The sequence below is a fragment of the Pristiophorus japonicus genome, chromosome 3 (assembly GCF_044704955.1).
Source record: "Pristiophorus japonicus isolate sPriJap1 chromosome 3, sPriJap1.hap1, whole genome shotgun sequence".
Taxonomy (NCBI): domain Eukaryota; kingdom Metazoa; phylum Chordata; class Chondrichthyes; family Pristiophoridae; genus Pristiophorus; species Pristiophorus japonicus.
Window position 1 is genome coordinate 215,977,528 of NC_091979.1, and position 18,860 is coordinate 215,996,387.

The 18,860-nt window shown below is 44.3% G+C and overlaps 1 protein-coding gene across 1 annotated transcript in view; it reads left to right on the forward strand.

The window, feature by feature from the left end:
* Positions 1–18,860, forward strand: part of kansl1l (KAT8 regulatory NSL complex subunit 1-like) — a 321,460-nt gene that overhangs the window by 113,626 nt on the left and 188,974 nt on the right. The window contains exon 10 of the mRNA XM_070876272.1: positions 15,190–15,276. Coding sequence (XP_070732373.1) covers positions 15,190–15,276 — 87 coding nt within the window. The remainder of the gene's footprint in view (positions 1–15,189; positions 15,277–18,860) is intronic.

The window sequence follows — 18,860 nt, forward strand, 5'->3', positions numbered from 1 at the left end:
GCTTTCAGAAGCCTTAGTGAAGATGGTGACGATGGCTTGGAGTTCGGCCTCTGTGCGCAGATGCAAGCGTAGTCTGCGCACTGTAGTTCGATGACAGAGGATGGAACGACATTGGATCTAATCTGGAGACGACGAAGGTTGAACAGGTTCCCATTGATTCTATAGATTAGTTCCACTCCAGCTTGTTAAGAGTGAGATGGAGCATTGCAGCAAGGAAGATCGAGAAGAGCGTTGGTGTGATGACACAGCCCTGCTTGACCACAGTCCGGATGTGGATTGCGTCTGTGGTGGATCCATTGGTCAGGATCGCGGTCGTCATGGAGCAGGCGGAGGATGGTGACAAACTTTTGGGGGCAACCAAAACGGAGGACGACGCTCCATAGTCCCTCACGGTTGACCGTGTAAAAGGCCTTTTTAAGGGATTTTGACGACTGATGTCAGGCTAACTTGCTTGTAGTTCTCTGTTTTCTCTCCCTCCTTTCTTTAATATTTGCTACCTTCCAATCCGCTGGGACCGTTCTAGAATTAAAGAATTTTGAAAGATCAAAATCAAGTCTATATTGGGATAATTGAAGTCCCCCATTATTACTACTCCAGGTTCTTGCACCTTTCTGTAATTTCTCTGTAAATTTGCTCCTCCAAATCTTTCCCACTATTTGGAGGTATATAGAATACACCCAGTATACCACCAAATCTAGTCATATAGATTGTGTCCTTGACCTTTAAGGACATCCTCTCTCTCCAGCACTGTAACATTCTCCTTAACCAATGCTGTCACATCACCTCCTATCTTTCCTTCCCTATCTTTCCTGAACATCTCATAACCAGGAATATTTAATACCCAATCCTGCCCTTTTTTGAGCCAGGTCTCAGTTATTGCCACATCATACTCCCATGTGGCTATTTGTGCCTGCAGTTCACTTACCTTTTTTACTACACTTTCTGCATTGACATAGATGCACTTTAAGCCCATCTTAGACCATCCTTTATTCTTTCTTAGTTTGACCCCACCTAATTCTTACTTTAGTGCTTTCTGCCTCTCCCAATCCTTTTGAGCACTTTATTTCCATTTTGTAATGTTACATCCTGGTGCCCATCACCCTGCCAAATTAGTTTAAATCCTCCCCAACAGCGCTAGCAAACCTCCCTATGAGGATATTGGTTCCGACCCTGTTGAGGTGCAACCCGTCTGGCCTATACAGGTCCCATCTCCCCCAGAACCGGTCCTAATGCCCCAGGAATCTGAAGCCCTCCCTCCTACACCATCTCTCCAACCACGCATTCATCTGCTCTATTCTCCTATTTCTATACTCACTCGTGCGTGGCACCGGGAGTAATCTGAAGTACTATTTTTGAGGTCTTGCTTTTTAATCCCTTTCCTAGCTCCCTAAAATTTGCCTGCAAGACCTCATCCCTCTTTCTACCTGTGTCATTGGTACCGATATGGATCACAACCTCTAGCTGTTCACCTTCCCCCTTCAGATAGACTATGAAAGTAAACTAGCACGAAATATAAAAACAAATAGCAAGAGTTTCTATAGGTGTATAAAAAGGAAAAGAGTGGCTAAAGTAAATGTTGGTCCCTTAGAGGACAACACCAGGGAATTAGCAATGGAGATGGCAGAAACTCTGAACAAATATTTTGTATCAGTCTTTACAGTAGAGGACACTAACAATATTCCAACAGTGGATAGTCAAGGGGCTATAGGGAGGGAGGAACTTAACACAGTCACAATCACTAAGGAGGTGGTACTCAGTAAGATAATGGGACTAAAGGCAGATAAATCCCCTGAACCTGATGGCTTGCATCCTCGGGTTTTAAGAGAAGTAGCGGCAGGGATTGTGGATGCATTGGTTGTAATTTACCAAAATTCCTTGGATTCTGGAGAGGTCCCAGCAGATTGGAAAACTGCAAATATAACACCCCTATTTAAAAAAAAAAAGGAGGCAGACAAAAAGCAGGAAACTTATAGACCGGTTAGCCTAACATCTGTGATTGGGAAAATGTTGGAGTCGATTATTAAAGAAGCAGTAGCAGGACATTTGGAAAAGCAAAATTCGGTCAGGCAGAGTCAGCATGGATTTATGAAGGGGAAGTCATGTTTGACAAATTTTCTGGAATTCTTTGAGGATGTAACAAACAGGATAGATAAAGGGGAACCAGTGGATGTGGTGTATTTGGACTTCCAGAAGGCATTTGACAAGGTGCCACATAAAAGGTTACTGCACAAGATAAAAGTTCACGGGGTTGGGGGTAATATATTAGCATGGATAGAGGATTGGCTAACTAACAGAAAACAGAGAGTCGGGATAAATGGTTCATTCTCTGGTTGCCAATCAGTAACTAGTGGGGTGCCGCAGGGATCAGGACTGGGACCCCAACTATTTACAATCTATATATTAATGACTTGGAAGAAGGGACTGAGTGTAACGTAGCCAAGTTTGCTGATGATACAAAAATGTGAGGAGGAGGACACAAAAAATCTGCAAAAGGACATAGACAGGCTAAATGAGTGGGCAAAAATGTACACAATACTCCAGGTGCGGTCTCACCAGGACCCTATATAATTGCAATAGGATGTCTTTACTCTTGTACTCAAATCCTCCTGTAATAAAGTACAACATAATTGCTTGCTATACCTGCATGTGATTTGTGTACAAGGACACCCAAGTCCCTCTGAACACCAAATTTTCCCAAACTCTCACCATTTTAAAAAATACTCTATTTTTCTATTTTCATACCAAAGTGGGTAACTTCACAATTCTCCATATTATATTCCATTTGCCATGTACGTGCCCATTCACTTAGCCTGTCTATATCCCTTTGAAGTCTCTTTGCATCCTCCTCACAGCTTACATTCCCACCTAGCTTTGTATCATCAGCAAACTTGGATATATTAGATTGTGAATAGCTGGGGCCCAAGCAATGATCCTTGCGGCACCTCACTAGTTACTGCCTGCCAACCCGAAAATGACCCGTTTATTCGTACTCTCTATTTTCTGTTCGATAACCAATCCTCAGTCCATGCTAGTATATTACCCTCAATCTCATGAGCCTTAATTTTGTTTAATAACCTCTTGTGTAGCACCTTATCGATGCCTTCTGAAAATCTAAATACACCCCATCCACTTATCTATTCTACTAGTTACAACCTCAAAAAACTCTCAACAGATTTGTCAAACATGATTTCCCTTTCATAAATCCGTATTGACTCTGCCCCATCCTATTATTGTTTTCTAAGTGCCCTGTTACCATGTCCTTAATAATAGATTCTAGCATTTTCCCTATGACTGGTGTCAGGCTAACTGGTCTGTAGTTCCCTGTTTTCTCTCTCCTTTATTAAATTCCAAGACCGCCTACTTCCATCTCTTAATATTACCCACCTCAGCTCATCTGCTGAAACCCTCATCCATGTCTTTGTTACCTCCAGACTTGACTTTAGCACTCCTTGCCAGCCTATCATCCTCTACCCTACGTAATGTAGTCCACAAGATCCTGAAAATACATTGGCAGGACAGATGCACCAACGTCAGTGTTCTCGCTCAGGCCAACAACCCCAGCATCGAAGCACTGACCACGCTCAATCAGCTTCGTTGGGCGGGCCACATTGTCCGCATGCCCGACACGAGACTCCCAAAGCAAGCGCTCTACGCAGAGCTTTGACATGGCAAGCGAGCCCCAGGTGGGCAGAGAAAACGCTTCAAGGGCACCCTCAAAGCTTCCTTGACAAAGTGCAACATCCCCACCGACTCCTGGGAATCCCTGGCCCAAGTCTGCCCAAAGTGAAGGAAGAGCATCCATGAGGGCGCGGAACACGTCGAGTCCCATTGCCAAAAACAAGCACAGACAGCGGAAGGAGCATGTGTCAACCCAGGCTCCCCAACCACCCTTTCCTTCAACCACTGTCTGCCCCACCTGTGTCAGAGACTGCATTGGACTCCAGTCACCTGAAAACTCACCGAGTGGAAGCAAGTCATCCTCAATTCCGAAGCACTGCCTATGATGATGACGCTACGTAAACTTGAGCTCATCCAAACTCTGCTGCTCATATCCTAACTCACACCAAGACCCATTCTCCTATCACCCCAGTGCTCGCTGACCTACATTGGCTCTTGGTCCAGCAATGCCTCAAATTTAAAATTCTCATTCTTGTTTTTAAATCCCTCCATGACCTCACCCTACCCTATCTCTGCGATCTCCAGCTCTACATCCCTTTGAGAACTCTGCGTTACTCCACTTTTTGCTTCCTGTGTATCCCCAATTTTCTTCTCCCCACCAATGGCGGCCGTGCCTTTAGCTGACCGTTAGCTCTGAAATTCTTTCCCTAAACCTCTCCAACTCTCTACCTCTCTCTCCTCCTTTAAGCCGCTCCTTAAAACGTACCTTTTTGACCAAGGTTTTGGTCGCCTGTCCTAATATATCCATATGTGGTGTGGTGTCAAATTTTATCTGATAACGCTCCTGTGAAGTGCCTTGGGCTGCTTTACTATGTTAAAGGTGCTGTATAAATACAAGTTGTTGATTGGTAAACTCAGTGAGCAGGCACTGAGCGCAGAGTGAGTACCAAACACAGCAACTGGTGGGTAGAAAAGTGATGTGATGTGGGGAGAGAAATTCCGCAGCTGGAGTTGAGGCAATTTCCTTGGCCATGGAACAATAGGGCATGATTCCAAATGTGGAACTAATTATCATCAGTATGCTTGTTTTACAGAACGGCATTTGCAAAAGTTGTACAAAATATAAATTTCAGGGATTGATTGAGCTATAATGATGTTTGTTCTTTATCAGGTTCAAAGGATATTTTAAGACATAGGAATGCATAACTACACTTAAGATCTTCTTGCCAACATCCCAAGCACGTCACACAATGAATTGTGTTTTGAAGTGCAATAAATGCTTTTTGTTCTTTGTGTAGAAGGTCAGGCATCCACTTTCTGAATTGCCGCTAATAGAGCTACTGGAGAATGGAAGTAAACGATTATAAAATATGGTCTTTGAATTGGTCTCGTGAATGTTTTTTAAAAATTGTATTCAGTGGGCTTGGGAATTGAAGCTGAATTCTCGGTGTCGCTCTGCTCTTGTCAAAATACTTTTGTGTTGCCTCTCAAGCATGCAGATCCACTGAACTGGCTCAGTGCATTTAAAAGGCCACAGGAGGGGGCAGTTGATCTGACAGCAGAACACAAGACCTACAAAATGGTCTGCACTTCCACTGTGTTTACAACACAGAAGAAGGCCATTCAGCCTATTGTGTTGGCTCTTTGCTAGAATAGTCCAAAACTAATCCCACTTCCCTACTCTCTTTCCATAGCTCCATGTGTTCCTCTGTTTCAAATATTTGTCCAATTTTCCCTTAAAAGATGCAATGGTCTCTGATTCAAGCACTCATGCCATCCTCCAGAAACCCTCTGTAAAAAGTTTTCTTCTAACATCTCTGCTTACTCTCTTGGTATTGATGACCCCTCGTCACTGATTTCCAACCAGAGGAAATAGGCTTTCCCTATTTGCTCCATAAATTGACGTGATGTGACTCCGGGATGGTATGTTGCCTCCCTGGTGCCAGAGTTAAGGATATCACTGAGCGGCTGCAGGACATTCTGCGGGGGAGAGGGGAGAAAGAGGAACACATGGAGCTATGGAAAGAGAGTAGGGCAGTGGGATTAGTTTTGGACTGTTCTAGCAAAGAGCCAACACAGACACAATAGGCTGAATGGCGGCCTCCTGTGTTGTAAACCCAGTGGAAGTGTAGACCATTTTGTAGGTCTTGTGTTCTGCTGTCAGATCAACTGCCCCCTCCTGTAGCCTTTTAAATGCACTGAGCCAGTTCAGTGGATCTGTATGCTTGAGAGGCAACACGAAAGTATTTTGACGAGCAGAGCGACACCGAGAACCAGTTCAGTTTCAATTCCCAAGCCCACTGAAGCCAAAGGTTTTGGTCCATATTGGTATCAATAAAGTAGGTAGGAAGAGTGATGAGGTCCTACAGGCAGATTTTAGGGAGCTAGGAAAGAGATTAAAAAGCAGGACCTCAAAGGTAGTAATCGCTGGATTACTCCCGATACCATGCGCAGATGAGTATAGAAGTAGGAGGGTAGAGCAGCTGAATGTGTGGCTGGAGAGATGGAGCAGGAGGGAAGGCTTCAGATTTCTGGGGGATTAGGGCCAGTTCTGGGGGAGCTGGGACCTGTACAGGCCAGACGGGTTGCACCTCAACAGAGCCGGAACTTATATCCTCGTGGGGAGGCTTGCCGGTGCCATTGGGAGGGTTTAAACTAAGTTGGCAGGGGGATGGGCACCAGGATGTAGCATTAGAAAGGAGAAATAAAGGGCATAAAGGATTGGGAGAGACTGATAGCACTAAAGTAAGAAATAGTAAGGTATTAGGTAGGGTCAGACTAAGGGAGGACATAGGATGATCTAAGATAGGTTTACAGTGCATGTATGTGAATGCAGGCATAGTAAACAAGCTTTGTGAGCTGCAGGTGCAAATATGATGTCTCCGTTATCGCCACGACCTGGCTCAAAAAAGACCAGGATTGGGTACTAAATATTCCTGGATATAGGGTATTCAGGAAAGATAGGGAAGGAAAGATAGGAGGTGGTGTGGCAATATTGGTTAAGGAGAATATTACAGTACTGGAGAGAGAGGATGTCCTGAAGGGGCCAAGGACAGAATCTATATGGCTAGAGTAAAAAAAGAATAGAGGTGTCATTACACTACTAGGTGTATTCTATAGTCCATCAACTAGTGGGAAAATTATGGAGGAGCAAACTTGCTGAGAAATTAGAGATGCAGGAGCTATAGAGTAGTGATTATGGGGGACCTCAATTATCCTAATATAGGGCCCAAGTTTCCATATGATTTGCGCCTGATTTTTAGGAGCAACTAGTGGAGAACGGACTATCTTAGAAATCGCAATTCTCCATTTTTTTTTTCTGCAGTTCTAGTCAGGTAGAACAGTTCTACTTTGGAACAGAATTTTTTCTTCAAAAGGGGGCGTGTCCGGCCACTGACGCCTGATTTCAAAGTTTCCACAGTGAAAATGTACTCCAAACTAAGTTAGAATGGAGCAAGTGAAGATTTTTGTAGAACTGAAAAAACCTGTTCTACACATTAAAAAATCAGGCACAGGTTACAAATTAGGCGTCCAGAACGAGGTGGGGGGGGAGGGAACTCATTCGACAAAAGATCCTTATTTATACTTCTACAAATATTATACAAATAAATCCAACCTGAATAAACATTTATAAGCAAAGAAAAGATTAAATAAACCATCTTCCTACCTGTGTAAAAGTGCTTCAGACACGGAGAATTCTGCAGTCAGCCTGAGGCGCCCGTTTTTCCCACGGGGGGAGGGGGGAGGAGGAGGCGCCCATTCTTTCCTGCGGGGGGGGGAGAGGAGGCGCCCGTTCTTTCCCATGGTGGGGGGGAGGAGGCGCCTGTTCTTCCCGCGGGGGGGGGGGGGGGAGAAGGAGACAGTGAGAAGGCTGCAAGTGCTGATGGCAATGTGCTTTTATTAAAAAAATGTTCAAAAATTAAACAGCTACAAAGAACTACAAAAATGGCCGAATGCCAATGTTTTTTTCACACTGTGCGTGCGCGAACGCTCCAACGCGCACGCACAGCGTTGCCGGCAGGAAAAATACTAATTTAAATAGTACCCGCCCCCTCCCACTTACAAAATCGGCGCGAGTGTAGGCTCCGCCCCCCTGGGTGCCGCGCCAAACAGACAAGGAGCTGCAGGGCGCTCCAGAATCGCGATTTTTTTTTTTTAGGAGCGAAAAACGGGTGCCCAGCTCGGAGGGGCGCCCGTTTTTTATCGTGTGGAAACTTGGGCCCATAGACTGGGACAGTAATAGTGTAAAGGGCAGAGAGGGAGAAGAATTTCTGAAGTGTGTTCAGCAGAACTTTCTTGAGCAGTACGTTTCCGGCCCAACGAGGAAGGAGGCAATGCTGGATCAGGTTCTGGGAAATGCGGTAGGTGGAGCAAGTGTCGGTTGAACATTTAGGGAACAGTGATCATAGTATCATAAAGTTCAGATTAGCTATGGAAAAGGACAGGGAACAATTTAGGGTAAACACATTCCCACTAGAGGGAAAGGTAGGGCTACTGAAGTGAGAGCTCCTTGGCTGATGAAGGAGAGATAGTAAGATGAAGCAGAAAAAGAGCGTGTATGACATGTCGGGTCGAGAATACATCTAAATACAGGCTAAATATAGAAAGTTCAGAGGAGAAGTGAAAAAGAAAATAAGAGGAGCAAGGAGAGGGTATGAGAATAGAATGGTAGCTAACACAAAAGGTAATCCAAAAGTCTTCTATAGGCATATAAATAGTAAATGAGTAGTAAGAGGAGGGGTGGGCCCGATTAGGGACCAAAAAAAGAGACCTACGCATGGAGGCAGAAGGTGTGGCTGAGGGTACTAAATGCATATTTTGTATCTGTCCTCACCAAGGAAGATGATGCTGCCATTGGCATAGTGAAGGAGAAGATAGGGGAGATACTGGATGGGATCAAAATTGATAGATGAGGTATTAGAAAGGCTGGCTGTACTTAAAGTAGATAAGTCACCAGGACCGGATGGGATGCATCCTAGGACATTGAGGGAAGTGAAGGAAGAAATTGTGGAGGTACTGGCCATAATCTTCCAATCCTCCTTAGAAATGGGGGTAGTGCCAGTGGACTGGAGAATTGCAGATGTTACACCCTTGTTCAAAAAAAGGTGTAAAGATAAACTCAACAACTACAGGCCAGTCAGTGTAACCTCAGTAGTGGGAAAGCTTTTAGAAACAATAATCAGCGACAATATTAACAGTCGCTTGAATAAGTGTAGAATAATTAAGGAAAGCCAGCACAGATTTGTTAAATGCAAATTGTTTAACCAACTTGTTCGAGTTTTTTGATGAGGTAACAGAGAGGGTTGATGAGGGCAATGCAGTTGATGTGGGGTACATGGATCTCCAAAAGGCGTTCGTCAAAGTGCCACATAATAGGCTTTCCAGCAAAGTTGAAGCCCATGGAATAAAAGGGACAATGGCAGCATGGATACGAAATTGGCTAAGTGACAGGAAACAAAGAGTAGTGGTGATCGGCTGTTTTTCAGACTGGAGGAAGGTATGCAGTGGTGTTCCCCAAGAGTCGGTTCTAGGACCACTGCTTCTCTTGATATATATGTTAATAACTTGGATGTGGGCATACAGGGCACAATTTCAAAATTTGCAGATGACACAAAACTTGGAAGTATAGTGAACAGTGAGGAGGATAGTGATAGGAGGTTTAGAGGGGATTTGAGGGAATTTTTTTTCACCCAGAAAATGGTGGAGGTCTGGAACTCACCGCCTGAAAGGGTGGTAGAGGCAGAAACCCTCACCACGTTCTAAAAGTACTTGGATGTGCACTTGAAGTGCCGTAACCTACAGGGCTACAGACCAAGAGCTGGCGCAGACACAATGGGCTGAATGACATCCTTCCGTGCTGTAAATTTCTATGATTCTATAATAGACTTCAAGAGGACATAGACAGGCTGACGGACACGTGGCAGATGGAATTTAACGCAGATAAGTGCGAAGTGATACATTTTGGTAGAAAGAATGAGGAGAGGAAATATAAACTAAAGGAGGTGCATGAACAGAGAAACCTAGGGCTTTATGTGCACAAATCGTTGAAGGTGGCAGGGCAGGTTGAGAAAGCAATTTTTTTTAAAAAAAGCTTATGGGATCCTGGGCTTCCTGAATAGAGGTATAGAGTACAAAAGTGTGGATATTATGATGAACCTGTATAAAACACTGGTTCAGCCTCAACTGGAGTATTCTGTTCAATTCTGGGCACCGCACTTTAAGGGGCCGAAATTAGTGAAAGCTCCCGCCTGCCCAAGTGCCGTCCAAAGGACCGCCGATGGTTGCCAAGGTACCTGACGGTACTTTGGGCGGGGTTTTCGTCAAAAAGGGTCCTTGAAAGGGGGGGCGGGTGGAAAAAGAGGGACTTACGCCGCCAATCTGGGCGGGAGTTCTGAATCTCAGCGGCAAAGGCGCTTGCTGCCCAAGTGCCGCCGAGGATAGAGTCGGGCCCATCGAAGACTTGAAAACAAAAATCATCAAAAAAACAAAAACCATCGGAACACCTTCAGGGGACCCTATCCAGGTAAGTCACTACAAAGAAAAATTTAAAACAATGTTTACTAACGTTTTTTTGTCAGCTCTTCATATTCATCATTGGGGATAGAACAGCCTCCAGCCAGCAGTCTTTCCCGTTCTGACGCTGACTCCCGCCTGCATCAATTTTGTATCTTGGTGAGCGGGAGGTCAGTTGCGCCACTCGGCTGTCCACTGATGTCAGTGGGCAGTTTCCAGCGGTTCTCCCCTCGCTCCCGCTCAACACCAAATGGAAAGTGGCACTGGGTGCAACTTCAAGAGGGATGTTGGCGGCAGTGGGCGGTAAGGCCATCAATTTTGGGCCCTAAGAAGGATGTGAAGGCCTTAGTGAGGGTGCAAAAAAGATTTATGAGAATTTCAGGGATGAGGAACTTCAGTTACGTGGATAGACTGGAGAAGCTGGGGTTGTTCTCCTTAGAGCACAGAAGATTGAGATAGAGATGTTGAAAACAGAATAGATAGAATGAAACCGTTCCTATTGGCAGAAGGATCGGGAACCAGAGGACACAGATTTAAGGTGATTGACAAAAGAACCAAAGGCGACATTAGAAAAAACTTTTTTACGCAGCGAGTGGTTAGGATCTGAAATGCACTGCCTGAAAGGGTGGTGGAGGCAGACACAATCACTGCTTTCAAAAGGGAATTGGATGATTACCTGAGAGAAAGAAAGTTGCAAGTTTACGGGGGCAGGGCGGGGAGTGGGACTAGCTGAGGTGCTCTTGCAGAGAGCCGACACAATGGCTGCCTTCCATGCTGTAACCATTCTATGATTCAATGAAATTCATAATTTTAGAAACCTCTATTAAATCTCCCCTTAACCTCCCCTGCTTCTGTGGAAATAACCCCAGTATCTGTTATTTTCCACCCCTGCATCATCCTGGTGAATCTACGTTGTACATTCTCTATGGCTTTAATGTGCTTTCTACAATGGAATGCCCACAACTACGCACATTACACTGAATGTGATCAAACCAATGTTTTGTATGAGTTTCTCATTATTTCTTGTATTCTTTGCCCCAGTTTATAAAACTCAATGTGCTCTTCTGTGGCTTTCTCTATCTGCTTACACTTTCTGGGAATTATGTATTTGAAGCTCTCTCGTCATCCACACCCTTCAGTGCCTTTCCATTGACTGCATATTCCCATTCCTTGTTTTTCTCCCAAAATATGTTATATTGCACTTATCCACATTAAATTGCATCTTTCTTCTGTCTGCCCATTGTAAACTGAACAAAACAATCTCCAAAATGGAGCTAATGAAAGAACTACCTTTCACATCCTCAAAACATCCCAAAGCTCTTCACAGCCTATAAAGTACTTTTGAAGTGTCGGCAAACACAGCAGCCAATTTACACACGCGGTCCGACAAACAGCAAATAACTAGTTAATCTCTCATGTTTTGATAATGTTGGTCGAGTGAAGAAGGTTGGCTTGGAATAATTAAATGGGAAAAAGAAAATGATAGTCTTTCTATCAAGGAAAAGAAGGGGAGAGCTCAAGGTAGTGTTATAATTTTTTCAAACAAATTCTGGTCTCCATATTATTAAAAAAAAGGATATAGAGGCACTGGAGCAGGTGAAAAAAAGATTGACACGAATGATACCAGAACTGAGAGATCATACCTATCTGGAAAGATTAAGCAGGTTGGGGCTCTATTCTCTAGAAAAAAGACTGAAGGGTGACCTAAATGAGATCCTCAAGATTATGAAGGTGTTTGATAGTGTAGACATAGAGAAAATGTTTCCACTTGCGAGCAAGACCAGAACTGGTCCATAAATATAAGATAATAAATCCAATAGGTAATTTAGGAGAAACTTTACCCAGCGAATGGTTAGAATGTGGAACTCGCTACCACAGGGTGTAGTTGAGGCTAATAGTATTGATGTATTTAAGGGGAAGCTGCATAAACATGGGGGAGAAAGGAATAGAAGGTTATGTTGATGGGGTGGGATGAAGAGGTGGGAGGAGGCTCGTGTGGAGCATAACACCGGCATGGGCCTGTTGGGCTGAATGACCTGTCTCTGTTGTTGATACTTTGTAAAGTCAAGAGATTAGAGGTGCAAAAGATGAACCAGAAAAAGCTGTTAAACCCAATATTAAAACATCCTTCCAGTATCAAATAGTACACAGCATTTAGAAAGGAATGTAGAATTTTAAACGGTAACGGTAGTGGTGAATATGAAAATATAAAAGTTATATTAATGAATATTTTCTACAAGTATTCATTAAAGAGGAAAACAATAACCTGCTGAGCAAATTTTGTAGTACATTATCCGAGAGAAATAGTTGAGCTGAAAGGATTGAAGACAGACAAATCTGCTAGGCCAAATGGCATGTATGAGGGAGGAAATCTGTGGGGCACTGGAGGGGTTCCAGAGACCTCCCCCCCCCCCCCCCCCCCCCCCACCCTCCTCCTTGTAGTCTCACAAGCAGAAGCACACATAGTGTACTGATATTTTAAAAAGAAAGACAAATTTGGCCCAGCCAAAGACAGTGTTTTTATTAAAGGCAATCTGAACTGTGTGTACATTAAACAAGTAATTCAAACTCTGTTTAAAGTAGTAGTCTATTTCAAGCAGTCTATTTTATTTCTAATCATAGCACTGTGAAAACTATTGGGATAACAGTCCAATATATAATAGTTAAAAGCTGCTTGTTTAAACAGAGAGGCCTCTCGTATCTTGTTACTATGGAACTATAGAGAGCTTTTAGTGGCTCAAGGCCATTGTGTCTAAATGGTTTCCTGCAGTAACCTTTGCTGAACCGTTGTATGTAACAGTTATGTATTTAATGCTTCAATGATCTAGAAAAAAGGCTTTAAATACATAGCTGATACGTGAGGTTTTTAAAAACTATGTCAGTAAAATAGGGAGAAGTAAATGGGAGGAGTTAGTGAGGGAATGTGTGGCAGCTGCACTCACATCAATGGAGTTAGCCATTAATCCAAGCTAATTCCGTGATCTTAAATCAATTTAGTTCCTCGTGGTGTCAGCTCTGTACCTCCTCTGTTTCAGCAGTTTGTGTCGTTTTTTTTAGTTAAAGCATCCACTTGGAACTGGATTGAAACTGTCCAAACTCAATTTGTTTCATTTAGTTGTTGTACATTTAACTCAACAAGCAAATGATTATTGTATAAACAGAATTAGTATTAGGCAGTCCCTCGTATCGAGGATGACCAGCTTCCACAGCAAAAAGGGATGAGTTCACAGGTGTTTCAATGAGGGACCTGACAATCTCTGTCCCGAACTACATACTGAAGGGTGAAAGATGCCTGTACATGGATTCTTTTAACGTGGGCTGACCATTGTACACCAGCACCACACGGGCTTGACAGAGCTAGGTCTTGATCCAGTGGCAAGGGTTAGTAAAAGTTAATCAGATGTCAAACTAAACATGAGGAAGTGGCAAGTTCTGTGTTCACTGGCCACCGTACCAGACCTCCTGCAGAATGTTTGCTGTAAAATATGATTAGACAGACTAATTGCATCAAAGACGTTTCAGTGTCTATTTGAAATAAGGAAGCATCTGTGGGAATATTTTTCTTTGGATTATTTTTGGTTCCCCAGAAACTATTTAAAATCCTTCACCAGATTGTATGAAGAGGAATCTATAGATCAACTGACCAGTGCTGTGCCTTTTTATGGAAAATTCCACTTCGGAAGCACAACTTTTCTTTAAACTTTCCAGAAAATGTTTCAAACAAAGGTTATTTGCTTTTCTCCTCTCTGTCTGTCCATTCTTCTTCCTCCTTTGCGCTACACCATATTTCATGACCGTGAGCTCAGCCAGGTAACTTTCTCTTGGGGCTCTGCCACACTCTTGCCCCACCCTGTCCCAATCACACAGCTGGGTTTAGAAAGTTGTGTACATCTTTTACCCAGCATTGACTTTTCTCTTGATTAAAAGCTGTTACGAGAAACTTTGTACCAATGAACATAAATTCTAAAAAGTAACATTCACTATTGGTGTAGATGAGAAGTGGTGTAGGCAAGAGCTGGAATTCACCTCCGATATGGACCCACAGCATATTAGTGGTACTAAATGGGTAATTTCCTTCAGAGAAGTGACAGGTCAGCGTGTGGGGAAAAAGGGTCTCGGTGCAGGAGTGTATGATGTTCATGGGTTGCTGAAGCAATTTTCTGGGCAGAGTAGAGGGAACTTTAGTCTGTACATGATTTGGGAGTGTTTGATGCTGACACTCGGGTCGCTGTTGGAACATTTTTCACCCCCAGCACCTTGACTAGTACAAAACTCACCTCTTTCAAAAAAAAAAAAATTGACAGAATAAAGGTCGTCTAACTTTGCAAACAGAAAAAGAAACTGTAGAGGATACATGCAAACACAGTGATGTAAGTTTGATGCTGTTGAGTTGCTTTTTTAGTCTTGTCACAATCAAAGTTTTAAATAGCTTGTCCTGCCTGGTTAGTGGACAGAATTTTCCAGCTCTGCAGCAGTATCTCTCTGTTCCTCAGTGATAAAATACTTTGAAAAGCTAACTTGTAGATCTTGCAATGCTGCTGAATATTTAAATCTATTCCAAGCTTTTAAAAATATGTGCTGTAAATGAGAACATGCAGTGAGTTTCCCCAGTAGGTCAGATGTTTAATGCAAGGTGTAACTGAGTCCCACCCCACATGGTTCCAAGTTCAGTTTCTGGCATGTGCTGATTGCAACTGGGCAGGGATGGGGTGATATGTGATACCATTGGCTTGAGCACACCGAGGTTAGGGAGGGAGCAATCACCCAGGAAAATGTATGTGTTTGGGTATCAAGTGCAGACAGGAGCTTGGCTGATGGAATAGCCTGCTGGTACTACTGTCTGTGCTCGCATATGAAGACATTTACACCAGGGTAGAGGAGGGCACCCCATACCCATTGAAATGTATCTCATTAGGAGAAAATTGGGAAAAAAAAGACACTTGGTGTTTCTGGGAAGATGACCTGGTAATGAGATGGTCTTAGTGATGATTGACAGCTGTATCAATGGTGTGTCTGGATTTGAAAGAATAATGCACACATTTAACTTTTTTTTAATAGGGCTTCTGAACTCCAGAATAATGTAGCCAACCAGTGTGTACAGCTTCACGGTGGATGGGGATACATGTGGGAATACCCAATTGCTAAGTAAGTCCTAATTTATGTGATCTTTTCAGTTGCTTTAAAGGGAAAAGGAAGTCATGGGTAAGTACTTTTTGCTCAAAGTACTCTCCAATGCCCATTGAAAATGTGCTGGTAAATCTATTGTGCTGTTGGTCACAGTATGTCAGATTTAGTTTTATTTTCTAAGAACAGAAATGGTATTTGAAGGCTGCAGTACTACATCCCTGGTACCATTCAAATAAATCTATTCTGCACCCTCTCCAAGGCCTTGACAGCCTTCCTAAAATGTGGTGCCCAGAATTGGACAAAATACTCCAGCTTGGAGCCTAACCAGTGTTTTATAAAAGTTTAGCATAAAGTCCTTGCTTTTGTACTCTGCCTCTATTAATAAATAAAACAAAGGATCCCATATGGTTTTATAAGCCTTCTCAACTTGTGATGCTACCTTTTGAAGATTTGTGTACATACAAGCCTAAGTCTTTCTGTTCCTACACCTCCTTTATAATTGTACCATTTAGTTTATATTGCCTCTCAGTCTTCCTATCAAAATGTATCACTTCACACTTCTCCATTAAATTTGATCTGTCAGGTGTCTGTGCATTTCACCAGTCTCTCTGTCCTCCTGAAGTCTGTTACTATCCTCCTCTCTGTAAACTTTAAAATTTGCCCTGTCCACTAACCCAGGTCATTAATACATATTAAATACATATTGTCCTAATACAGACCTCTGAGGAACACTACTGTATACTTCCCTCCAGTCTGAAAAATAACTGTTCGCCACTTCTCTCTGCTTTCTGTCCCTTGGCCAATTTTATATCCACGCTGTCACTGCCCCTTTAATCCCTTGGGTATCAATTTTGGTAGCAAGTTTATTGGGCTGGATTTTCGGGTGCTTTGCGATCGGGTTTTCACCGCATTTTGACCTTCCATGGCGAAAGCCCGGTCGCGATCCTCGGTCCCTTGTTTGCGGCGGCGCTTGGAAACACCGCCGGGGAGAGCTGCGCCGGATGTGTAACGACTCGGATTACATTACCGTCTGAGTTTCGGCACTCACCCGACCTGTATACCATGCCCTGATCTGTTAGGTAAGGATCTTGGTAATGTATTTTGAATGCTTTTTTGAATTCCTCCCTCGCCACCCGCCCCCCCCCCCCCCCCCAATCCCTCGCAACGCTCCCGGCCCCGCACTAAAGTTGGCGAGGGTCGCGTTTTTGCACCGCGAGTAATTGGGCAACACCTCCCCTTGTGATGCAGACACGAAGTGCTGAAAGTTGGGCCTTAAATCGGTAACGCAGCGAAAATGGTAATTTTCACGTATCGCTTGTGTTTTCACCCAAAAATCCAGCCCAAGTTGTGGTACAGGTGCTGTTATGCTCATCATAAAAGATACATTCGAGTACTGTATGCAATGAGTAAGTGTGACCTTAGCTCCTTGAATTAAACTCCAGGCTGTTGGTACAGCGTGGGAGACCTGTTTTATACACAATGCTCCCAAGGGATGCTGGGATTCCTTGGGACTCCAACAGGTAGTGGGCAATGGCAGCCGACTGAGAGCATCAGTGCAGTTCTCTGTGCCTGGTCTGTGACGGATTACATAGTTGTATGCCAACAGCTTGAGCGCCCATCTTTGGATGTGGGCAAAGGTATTGGTGTTAATCCCTTTGCTCTCTGAGAATAGCGATATGAGCGGCTTATGGTCAGTTTCAAGCTTAAACTTAAGAGCAAACAGATACTGGTGCATTTTTTTTCACCCCGTAAACGCAAGCCAGAGCTTCTTTTTCAATCATGCTGTAAGTCCTTTCGGCCTTGGACAATCTCCTGAACACATAAGCGACCGGTTGCAATGTTCCCGATTCGTTAGCCTGTTGTAACATACACCCAACCCCGTATGACGACGTATCGTAAGCTAGCACTAATCGTTTATATGGGTTATACCGAACAAGCAGTTTGTTGGAACAAAACAGATTTCTGGCTTTCTCAAAAGCGCAGCCTCTTGTGATTTCCCCCATACCCAGTCGTCTCCCTTGCGCAGTAGCGCATGTAGGGATTCTAGCAAGGTGCTTAACCCGGGTAGGAAAGTACCGAAATAGTTGAGGAGTCCCAGGAACGACCGCAGCTCCGTCACATTCTGTGGTCTCGGTGCGTTCTTGATGGCCTCCGTCTTGGTGTCGGTGGGTCTGATGGCGTCTGCCGCGATTCTTCTTCTGAAGAACTCGATCTCTGGCGCCAGGAAAATACACTTCGAGCATTTCAACCTCAGTCCCACGCGATCTAGCCGACTTAAAACCTCTTCCAGATTCTTCATGTGTTCGATGGTGTCCTGACCTGTGACCAGTATGTCGTCCTGGAAAACCGCGATGCATAGAACCGACTTTAGCAGGCTCTCCATGTTCCGTTGGAAAATTGCCGCGGCCGAACGAATCCCAAACGGGCATCTGTTATAGATGAACAGACCTTTGTGCGTGTTGATGCAGGTGAGGCCTTTCGAAGATTCCTCCAGCTCCTGCGTCATGTCAGCCGAGGTCAGGTCCAACTTGGTGAACGTCTTTCCTCCAGCCAGGGACGCAAATAGGTCGTCTGCCTTGGGTAGCGGGTACTGGTCCTGTCGCGAAAAACGGTTAATCGTTACTTTATAGTCCCCATAAATTCTGACCGTGCCGTCGCCTTTGAGAACCGGAACAATCTGACTGGCCCACTTGTTGAACTCCACCGGCGCGATGATGCCTTCTCGCTGCAGCTGTCCAGCTCAATTTCCACTTTCTCTCGCATCGTATATGGCACCGCCCGTGCCACGTGGTGGATGGGTCGTGTACCGGGAACCAAGTGGATCTGCACCTTCGCCCCCGAGAAACTTCCAATGCCTGGCTCAAACAATGACTGGAATCTGCTCCGAACCTGGGCACATGAGGCATCATCGATGGACGAAGGCGCTCGGATGTTGTCCCAGTCCAGCGGATTTTTCCCAGCCAGCTTTTGTCGAACGCTGTGGGACCATCCCCTTGCACAATCCACAGTGGGAGTTCGTGCACTGCTCCATCATAGGAGACTTTTACTGCTGCACTGCCAATAACAGGGATCAGCTCTTTAGTGTAAGTTCTTAGCTTGGTGTGAATGGGGCTAAGTTTGGGCCTGTGTGCCTTGTTGCTCCACAGCCTGTCGAAGGCCTTTTTGCTTATAGACTGAGTCGCACTCGTGTCCAGTTCCATGGATGCTAGAATTCTGTTCAGTTCAACTTTTAACATGATTGGTGGACATTTTGTGGTGAAGGTGTGTACCCCATACACTTCTGTCTCCTCGGTTCGAGTCTTTAGTTCAGCCTGATCCACCAAAGATTGATCTTCCTCTGCAACATGGTGGTTTGCAGGGTTTGCAGCTCGCCTGCACATTCGCTGGAGGTGTCCCATTGTTCTACAGCCTTTGTATGCATAGTGCTTGATGCGGCATTGATGGGCCCGATGATCACCTCCACACCAACAAGGTGTTAACTGCCTCGCATCAACGATTGATGGTGGACTCTGGGTCATCTGAGGTTGTGCAGCTGCAGGCGTGTACGTTCTGCCATATGCATTCCTGATTGAAAACGACATTACTTTTTGTACAGCATTTGC